The 11,097-nt window shown below is 31.3% G+C and overlaps 1 protein-coding gene across 1 annotated transcript in view; it reads left to right on the top strand.

The window, feature by feature from the left end:
- Window positions 1-9,605, top strand: part of LOC106677074 (uncharacterized) — a gene marked incomplete at its 5' end in the record, with an annotated part of 26,919 nt that extends 17,314 nt beyond the window's left edge. The window contains 10 exon segments of the mRNA XM_067052536.1: window positions 138-245; window positions 535-784; window positions 3,683-3,785; window positions 3,865-4,011; window positions 5,902-6,121; window positions 7,517-7,750; window positions 7,834-7,875; window positions 8,788-8,870; window positions 9,244-9,339; window positions 9,444-9,605. Coding sequence (XP_066908637.1) covers window positions 138-245; window positions 535-784; window positions 3,683-3,785; window positions 3,865-4,011; window positions 5,902-6,121; window positions 7,517-7,750; window positions 7,834-7,875; window positions 8,788-8,870; window positions 9,244-9,339; window positions 9,444-9,572 — 1,412 coding nt within the window.
- Window positions 9,606-11,097: the final 1,492 nt, after the last annotated feature.

The raw sequence follows: 11,097 nt of genomic DNA, 5'->3' as shown, positions 1-11,097 counted from the left end.
CTATTTATAGTTTATAGTAATTTTCTTTTCTTTTATAAAGCTAAGAGGATCACGTGCCGATGTAAAAAATAACGGATAACTGATATCATGATAAGTGCTTTAACCATATTTATTGCAATCTGATTTTTAATGTACAGGTGAAAAAGGAATCGAACTGGTTGAAGCGGAGGACTTCACGGGCTTATGGCGCGACCGACCAGGATTTCCGACTGTATCACTTTTCATATACGACGTGAAGTACGCAGGTATGCTGTTATTATTGTTGAACTTATTGCTTATTACGGAAAAACAGGAAATGTTATTAAAAATATACACCTTGATTGATTAGTAAATATATTAAACACATATTCATATTCGCAGTAACTTGATTAACGAAAATCTCACTTAATGTTACTCAATAAATCAATTAGAGCAATACCTTTGGGAAAAAAATCCCAAACAATATTAATAACTAAAATTATTTCTATTAATTCCTGAGTTATCTCAAAACTCCTTCTTAATAAAAAACACAATTTAAGAGCTACTATATTTCAGGACAGAGCCTCGAAGAGAAGTTGACACGATACCGGGAGAGGTTGCATCGAAACAACTGCGTGATAGGAGTAATAACATCCATGGACGAGATTGCTTGGCTCCTCAACTTGAGGGGAGGTGACGTTGTGTACACCCCGCTATTCGCATCGTTCATGATCATCAAGCCCAAAGAGGCTATTCTGTATGTGCGATCCTCTATCGTCTCCGCCGATGTCAGGAATCACCTTACTTCACCCGATAGTCTAGTTACGTAAGTAATGGTACGCCCAGTAATTAGAATCAGAATCATAGAATCAGATAATCCAGAAGGCGTTGATATTGCATGTTTAATCACACTCGTTGTTTTGTTTGATGATAGGTAGGAATGATTTGTAACGGCTCACAACTACGCAAGTAGCGTTGGTTATAGGAATCCGCTCAGGGCGCCATTTAATAGAAATTCAAAGCTCATTATGTCGCGAAAATTCGACCAAGACTAGATAATTAATTATTATCTCGTATATATTGAGTTGAAAGGAAAGCCCTCCGTACAATTACAGGATCTATCTAGGATCAGAGCCTTAACACATGATGGAGAAGAACTAACAGCGAAATACTTGCAGAAATTGTTGAGTCATGAGATATATACGAAGAAAAGGAGGTTAAAATGGGCGGGACATATGGCTCGAAGCAATCCATCAGGACGCCTCTACGCAACAATGAACGCCAGTATAGTTGGCAAGAGACCACGAAGGAGGCGAAAAACCAGATGGATAGACAGAATCGAATGAGATGCGAAAGAGATGCATGCAGAAAACTGGAAAGCAGTAGAAGTAGACCTGCCTTTCTACTTCTTTCGTGGAGAAAGTTGGTTCGGGATGCCAACGATCTACAAGGTCTATAGAGCCAACCGAAAAAAACAAAAACTTTATTTAAACTTGTGTTACTCCGTAAATAACAAATCATTGAATATATTATGAGTAGGACTGATTCACAGATATTAGTTTTGGAATGAGCTCCTATATTCTTAATAAATTCACTATTATAACTCCTATATTTTCAACGAGATGTATGTAAGATACCGTCGAGACGAGGCTCATAAATGATTCCCTCCGAGTCCCTTCAGGGCACTACTAGGATGTCTCTACTTGGACAAAAAATGTTCCAGGAGTTGTTACTTCAATACTCTCCCACCTTCCTCTTATACCCACAAGTTTTGGCGATTTTCTCCCCTCATTTTCGTGCCAATTACTAGCATAAACTTATCCTTTACAATTGATCAGTTAGAAACATCCCAGGAACTACCAGGTTGAGAGTTTAAATACAAAGAGTGTAGATTGGACTTTAACAAAACACTGGAGAGAACCGGTTCCAGACGTTGAAAAGGATCTCGCCAGTGGGAGGAATTACTCTCCTGATTTAACGGATGACAAGTATAAAGAGAACCACACTTTTACGCTGCAAGGAGAGGTAGGATCTAAAGGTAACAATTTTTCATAGGTACACAGAGAACTGTTCTGTAATCAATTGTTAACTGAGAATGAGATCAAGACAACTATCTCTGAAAGAGACATTTCCGTTATGTATCCATGACGTCCAGAGGCGTGTAATACTACTGTTTATTTAAAAGTCAGATTATTTCTCTTTAATAACTCAATCGATCAAATATTAAAAATATTGATATTTTAGTAATAAGTTAATAAACAATGTAATTTAATAACTCTTTCCGTGAGAGCTAGCGCGCTTGTGAGCATTGATAAAGTTGTAATAGATAGCACAAAATAGTTCTATTTTATAACTTTATTGATAAAATGTTATGCTGGATCTACACGTTTGCCACTTGCCCCAAATCCATGACTCGTACAAATGCTTGATAAACAAACAGAGCAACAAACGTCGATATCTACACGCTTGTTGATTTTTTTTTTTTGATTTTTCGCCTATTACATTCTATTTACTCTATTTTCATTGTAGAAAGGAACAAAATAAAGCTAGGCAAAATGAATGAAAACGTAAATATGAAACGTAGGTTGTAGATGATAAAAATGCAAATTAATAGTACTAAATAACTCATCAATTCAACTTTCGTTCTAGAATTTTTATCAGAAACTTTTTAATTTAATTACCTAGGCATATAATGTCTTCATAAATATATATTTATACTATGTTAAACCATAAATAAACTGCTAAAGTTAATTAACAAGATTTGAAACAATGTATTCATACCAAATGTATGTATTTATACCAAAACGATACAATTTTAAAATATAATAATAATCGTTATTTATTCTGGGATTGATCCCTTTAGGATAATTTACAGGCGTCAAAATTAGGCTTTAGAGCCTCAGAGTAAATTACAAAAGAGAGATGAAATTACAAGATGTCATAAAATAAAATATACAATCTTAAACAAAAGTTAATTATTGAATCCAAAGATTGGGAAATTCTTTAATTATTAAAACACGGACAGCACAAATATTCATCTGTTGCTAGTTCTAAAACAATGCAAACTGAATACAAAGGTGTAGATATAGCACAAGCGCCCTTTGGTTTGTGGCCAAAAACCGAAACCCAATTTGTACCAGCCAATCCAAATAACCCACCAACAACTGATCACGTGTGAATTCGTCATTGCTTACCAAACGTGTAGAGGCACCTTTATATTTATTAAGATTTACAATTTCGCATCATTATCATACAAGTCATATATACATCAATGCATAGTCGTATTTTTATAAACAATATAATTTAATCGTGTTTGATGACTCGATGGACGCCGGATTTTTTCCATCCATAAGCGGTTTTGAGTCGGGTTATGTAAGTAATGAGGTTCTCTAGAGTTTGCCGATAGAGCACACTACTATAACCATTCAAGCAGTTACAAAGTATTAAGAATTCACAAGATATGTGCATCACTCTATCATCAGATAATTCCTGGATCCAACTATCTATTTTAACTTGTTAGTATTTCTTTAAATTTGCTCGGGAGTGGTAGAGAGGTGCTAGTGGAACCATGCCTCTCCCGCCTCTCAAGAGATACCTATCCACTGTCATAGTGATTTGTGGGAGTGAAGGTTTTGGATTGGAATTAATTAATAATAACATACCTATATTCCATCTATCTCTTTGTGTTTTAACTACGTTATTTATTTATCGATTTTTTTTTCAGAATTAAAGAGTACGATGATTTCTGGGACGATTGGAAGGAAATAGGCATTTCAGACGTCAATATTTTCGTCCCAAACTCTGCTAATTATTTCGTTTATTCTGCTGTGAGTTACAATCACACATTTTTGTAAATAACTCCGTTCACTGTAAATATTAAAATTTATTTTAATTTTAATATTTCAGGTACAAAATGAGAAGAGAAAAAATGGTACGTCCCTCGTAGTAGATCTCAGGGCCTACAAGACAGCTGCTGAAGTGAATGCGACAAGGGAAGCTCACATCTATGATTCAATCGCGCTCATAAGGTTGTTCAGGACTCTCGAAATGGAGGTGAGATTATTTGCTCTTTGTGTATGATTATTTACAACGTAGTATTCAGAATTATAATGCTGACGATGAACATCTATCTCTGTAAATGATTCAGGGTATGAATATGAAACATATTCACTTTCAGAACTAGAAGTATGAAGAATAAGAGTTTAAAAAAGGTACAGCAGGAAGATCGATCCTGTTTTCCATAACTAAGCCTACCTGTACAAATATACAAAAACCTATCTGTAGGTTTCTGTAATTCAAGGACTCTGAAACTTATTGTGTCAATGGGTATACTTATGGGCTATATTTTAAAGCGTCAAAACCTGACTGCTTTGTTACTGCAACGGCGCCGGTTCTAATCCGGCCAGGAGGATTGACATTTATTTTGTTGCGGGGCCCACGAAATGAAAACTTCATCCCTCACCATTTTTAGAACAGGTTGGTAAGTTATAGATGACCCATTCATGGTCATTTTTGACATATTAAGAGGTTATACAGCGAGCACCATTGTAATTTTTTTTTGTTGATTAAAATAACTTTTAAATAAAAAATCAATTACTAATAAACGGTCCATAAGTAACATTAGCTTCACTAACGCGACAGATACTCACGTTTATTACGCTAAATCTGACAGTACTACTGTACTGCCAAGACAGTAATTATTAACGTGGTGGTAACTGTCAAATGGTTTACCCCATGACAGTTGCTGCTATCAAGTTGGTTGTGTTAGCTTAGATGGTTTTAACTCCAATTGAAGATGTGAAATACAAGGGGTATTCATGATGTTGTGTTAAATTTAAAATGTTTTACCATGTTAAATATTATAAGAATAGGATTGTGAGCAACCATATTTAAAGTTATGTAATATGTTAAATACATGAGAGCTCTTAGCGGATTTTCTGAGCAACTTGTTTTATAACCTTTCCTTCCAAAACTTCATGTTATTGTATACTTCTAAGTTTTGATTAATGTGATTTATTACAACATGCCTAAATTGAATGAAAAGTTGAAGCTGTGTGAAAATAGGTCTCCTCATTGCTTTGTTGGTCTTCTGATTTGTGAGGAAGAAAATCAAGATGAGCTAATTGACAGTTGTTATTACATTGTAATTATTGTCATATATTGCTTTATTAGTTTTAAAAACATTCAAAGCACTGCTAATACACAATTAAAACACAAACTACGAGCAAATAATCTAATACAACAAACAAAACGGTGATGAGCTCAGCTTGTCTGTTGCGTGACATCATTCTCCATTTATCAGACTCTCAACCATGTTAAATGTTATATCGTTTTAACATGGTAAAAGAAGGAAATATTTCTCCATTTAACATGCTTTTACATGTTAAACTAAAGATCGTGAATACTCCTACTCTATACCAGAAAGCCTTGACAATGCGTGTTCATATAGATTAAATAGGTGGCTAGGAGATGAATTCACAGGAATCTTATAGGAACCAGCCGCAAATCCTCGAAGGAATGAAACTTCATTCCACTTAGAGATCGAGCCTAGCGGTCGTGAAGGGTATTGCAAGCTCTAAGGGAACTAGCAGGAACTAGGAACTAACAGTCACGAAGGGAATTGTAAGTCCTACTGGGACTAGCGCATGTCCTTACGAAGTAATAAAAATCATTGGAAGTTGCAGAGATCCAGAGAAGGCAGAATGAAATAAAAGTTCAAACATACAATTTCACTGGTAGTAAGATTATCAGGGTGGTGGTCAATAAAGGTAAAAAATAGTAGAAAAAATTATTTTATGTTAACCACAAGGTTAACATTAAACAATTATTCTTCAGCTGTATTTTCAAGTTTTGTAAATAGAATAATTATGTTATCTCAACGATAATAAATATTCAGTTTAGTGAATTTCATTTCTGGTTGAATAAATATCTCTAATGTTATAGATCCCTAAAGCAAATCAGTCATACAATGAAGGAGATGTCTCCAGATTGGCAACCAAGCTAAGAAGAGAGGGTTCACCAGATTACAGGGGACCCAGCTTCGCTGATATAGTGGCCTCAGGAGCCAATGGGGCTCTGCCACACTACAATCTGGAACCTGGCCATGAAGCCATGGTTAACACTTCTGCTGTACTGTTGATCGATTCCGGAGGACAATATCTAGGTATAACTATTTAGTACTTTCTATTAAGTCACACCTTACATTTTCTGTAACATCGATAAGTCTCTGCAATAAGTCAATCATTTATTTTAGAAAGGTCATAAGCGACAGAAATAGGTTTTTACTAATTCAAGAAAAACAGTCCTAACTGTAATATTTGAATGCTTGAGAATTCCAAAAATAATATTTTATTCTATGATCCAATTCTAATTCTGCTTTTGGGAAATCAAATTTGCCAAAAAAAATATGAATAGGTATTTTCTGATATTTTATTTCAAGTTTAGTTAGCAGTCTTTATACTTCAAAACTTTTATTTTTTGTTAAATTTACATTAATAATGTATTGTTCAACTCAATATGTCAGACCATCTGTCTATCTTTAGGTATTTACTTTTATTGTAGGAAGATAGTCCGGGTGGCAGTCAATATAGATACAAAGTAGTATTCAAAACTGTTTAACTAAAAAAAAAACTATTTTGTACCTTTCTTGACCACTACCCGGACTAACTTCCTACAATCTAATTCATACGGTCAACTGTCTTCTTCCAATATTTACTTTTATCATAATAGTTAGATATGTCATAGGTATGTCATTTCCTTTCTTAATTAATTTTTTGCATCAATATCGATACCACATAATTTATTTTGTATAATTCTTACTTCTATAAAATTATATTTCATCTTCTTTTGTTATCTATCAACTGCTATCTACTTCTATTGTTATTAATCAATTACTTTCTACTTAATTCATTGTTATGTATATTTCCTAATTTGTTAGTTTATTATTTTCTTTCATTTTTATATTTCTATTCTATTCTATATTTTTTATGTTCCGTTATTTGTACTCTGAGTGATGGTTGCTGTCTCTTTTTTTGTTTTTTAGCCCTAATGAAGGCCTGAAATTTAGGTCGAAACGTCAGCACAAATAAATAAATTTTTGTTTATTTATTTTTTAATTATCTTCCTCAAACAACTGAATTTCCCAACTTACCAGAGGTCTTGAGAGATTTCCTGAAACTTTGCCTTTCCCTAACATTTTTGGTAAACTGACCTCTCTAATTAGCATTTATTTGCAATGTTGACTAAAATAATATCTTCTTCATATTTTAAAAAATAAAGCCTATCATTTATATATATAATTTTTGAATTAAACTTAGTTTCATCACTGTTTAATGTGGGTTCTCAAATTTGCCAACTTTTGGGTTTTCAACTTATTGGTAGTATGACATTAGTCTACTTCCCTCCATGATAATAACTCCCTATCAATTTACTAAAAATTATTAAATGACTTTATAACGAGAGACTTGACAGTTTTTGTTTCGGATACTACATAAGTTTCAATCCTTAGGAAATACTTAAAGCTGATATTGATAATTTTATAAATCATATTCGCCCTAAGGTGGAACAACTGACATTACAAGGGTCCTCCACTTCGGCAAACCGAGGCCAATGGAGATAGAGGTCTACACTCGTCTCTTGAAAGGAGTGGCAAGACTTGGAGGTGCAACATTCCCGGAAGGAACCAAATCCTTCGCTCTAGAAACCCTCATCAGGCAGCCATTGTTCGAAGTAGGATTAGAATATGGTCATGGCAGCACACATGGAATTGGAGTATACCTTTCGGTACACGAGGGTGAGTTCCATTATATAATGAATAATAAATGAGGATTAAAACTAAATCAATTAAAAAAAAAAATTGTATATGTTTATTTTCAGAATACAATGGCACCTACTATGAACACTTCATTGGTTCGCAAGGTAAGATTGACTTCACATTTATGTATTATTTTGTTTTCTTTAAGAAAAAATGGATTTTTTTATTCTAACCCATTTGTCTCTACCAGTTTTAGACACAACTTAATTGCAATTATAATTATTATTACTTTTCATTTATTGTAATTTCAAATTTTGGAGATAAAATTACAATTTTGATTAGTAATTTCAATTGCTTGATGAACCACTGTTGAAACAATGGTCCAAAATTACAACTTCTTGGACCAAAGTAATCACAGTTACTAATTACAGTCAGATATAATTACAGTAATACATATGTAATATATAAATACTGTTGTATATTGAGTATAAAAAACAAATATATTAATTTACATTTAATTTCTACAAAAAATCTAAATAAATATAGGTAATACTTTTTTGATAATATTGTTAGTGAAAATCCTGATGTAAAGTAAAAACAATATTTGAAATCATGCAAATCAAGAGTTCTATATCAAAATTTAATATATCTACTTCTGAAAAGTAAATGTTTTTTAACAAACTAAAATTTTACATTGAAGACTCATCCAGTTTATTTCAATATTTAAATTTTCTTCTGTCGAATAGGTATTATAAATAAAGATTGTTAATAAATCTAAATAATAAAAATTAATTTATCTACATTAAATGGTCTTATAGTAATTTTTGAATTATAACTTTCCAAACGTAGATATATTGACTTTTGAAAGAAAACTCTTCAAATATAATTGCAATAACTAGAGTGCATTTATGTAAAGATGGGGTTTTTATCAGATGTAGTTTTTAAAAAAATTTTCTTTGTTTAATAATGAATAAAGAACGAAATATTGTATTATCTAAAAATAAAATCACCTTTTTCGTCTTTATTATTTTTCAACTCAATAAATATTGAGTTAATTTTATTATAATTTTTTAAAGAACCTGGATATTATGAAGAGAATAATTTTGGCATGAGACTGGAAAACGCAGTGCTGGTTGTTCCAACAGAAACCAAATATAAGGTACGCGTAATTTTAATTTTTTTTCTGTAAATTGTTTATTTTAACTTTTATAGGAAAACTTTTCACATGCCGAATCCTGGACTATATTAGATAAGCATTAGATCGTATCTTGGCTGTGTGTATTCTTATATTTTTTTTTTTATTCTATCAAACATAATTTTGTCTAAAAGATACTCCTTGTTAATGTATCTAAACGAAACTAATCTGTAATATAAAAGCCATCAAGAAAAAAATTTTAAATTCATGTAATCTCTGAGTTTTCCTCAATATTTTAATGAATGAAGCAAAATTTTTGTTTTAAGTTCTTTGTTGTAATTTATATACTTAATTTAAATCAATTTTTTTAGTAATATATATATTTATTTTTATTTAGGATAAAACAAAAACAAGGTTCATGAAGTTTGCACCATTGACATTAGTCCCTTATGAACCAAAACTAATAGATCCCAACATAATGGATGAATCAGAAGTAAGCAGATTTTAAATATTTGTTTAAAATTTTAATTATAGACCTATTTAAAAAAATAATAATCTTTTGTTTCATATATTAATGAATTAATTTTTTTTTATCAGATTGAATGGGTCAACAACTATCACAAAGAAATATTGGACAAAGTTGGAACAAGGCTCTGGTCCCTAGATGATAAAGAAACATATAACTGGCTTTTAGTAAAAACTAAACCTATAATTAGGAAAAGTTAATAAAAAATAAAATAAAATAATTAATTCCCCAAATGTAGTTTGTTTGATAACCTTTTACATTGAAGCCTGTTGCTCATTTCCCATATCACTGCTCTGGAAGAATAGTGATACAACTGTAAATTTTGTGAAATTGACTCAATTGTAGCAGTGGGCCTAAAAATGCATTTACTAGATGTTCATTAATTGTTAAAATTGTAAAAAAAAAAAAAAATTGAACCATAGAAGGAATTTTGTAAATATGCCTATTTAAAAACATCTAGTAAATGCATTTTTGAGGAGATCAATCCAAAAAACTTAATTTCATATAAATTTACAGTTGCTACATTATTCTTCTGGAGCAATGATATGTAAATATATTGAACATTAACTAAATCAATGAGTATGGAACAGCAATATCCTAAAACAGTATTTCTGTTTCATACTCATTTGTATTGGTGAGTAAATGTTATTCATGTAGAAGTAAGGAACATTTTAACTGTCTAAAATTAACATCTAATTTAATGGATATTTAAAAATTATTTCATAAATAAATATTAGCAAAACTATTTATATTTTTCATTTTAATTGAAAACATTAGAAACTTATAATAAGATAAATTTAAGTCTTATTATTACATTAAGAAGTCAAGTACAAGGGATATCAATAATAAATCACTAGAGTTAAAATGTATTTATAAAATGACCAATATGGGCCATTAATTTCCTTCTGGCCTAACAACACATCACTGATATACCTCTAAATTCCACAATAGGAAAATTCAAAAAGAAATACCACCATACCTACCCGGTCACATGAACAGATCATATTAATATTACTGGTCAATATCAATACTAATAGTCAATCATCAATATTATATCTCTTGTTGGGTTTAACATAATATTATATTACTATATTAGCTTGTGAGAGTGTGGTTACATTGTGGTAAGGCACGATGCAACTAACTTCAAAGACCCGGGTTCAAATCCGGCAGAGCAGAAAATTGTTTTCTTAATATTTAGTTATAAATATTTTATACGTTGTATCTATGTAACTCCCGCCATTTTTGCAGGTAGCATGTCTGACCGGCAAATTATCATTTCTTTACTGACATTGCAATAAAGATTAAAAAAGGACTATCACATATAATGGCCATTTTTTTTCGAATGAACTCTTGGACTACTAGTTTAATAATAGTAAAATATTGTAAATGGGGAGTTAGCTCAAGGTAATGTGCTGGGTCTCGTATCTCCTAAGGCTGCGTTTTTTAAAAATATTTATTACCTGATTGGACTGGTAGGCCTTACATGATTATAAAATTATATTTACTTTTAACAATTGATAATGAGGGGGTTAGTCTCATGAAAAAAAATACACCCCGAACCATTGCAATAATTATAACTACTGAATAATTTTAATTCATAAAAATAAATTAGTAAAAAAAAAAATCAAAATAATGTATCTAAGTAATAAGAACAATAAATATCTAATGGAAGAATTAAACAATAACTAATATTTATAAAACTAATAAAATAAATAGCTGACTTAT

The sequence above is a fragment of the Halyomorpha halys genome, unplaced genomic scaffold (genome assembly GCF_000696795.3).
Source record: "Halyomorpha halys isolate HHAL.00 unplaced genomic scaffold, Hhal_1.1 Scaffold86.1, whole genome shotgun sequence".
NCBI classification, from domain to species: Eukaryota; Metazoa; Arthropoda; class Insecta; order Hemiptera; family Pentatomidae; genus Halyomorpha; species Halyomorpha halys.
The sequence above is the reverse complement of the archived record's forward strand: the minus strand, read 5'-3'. Positions and strand labels throughout refer to the sequence as shown.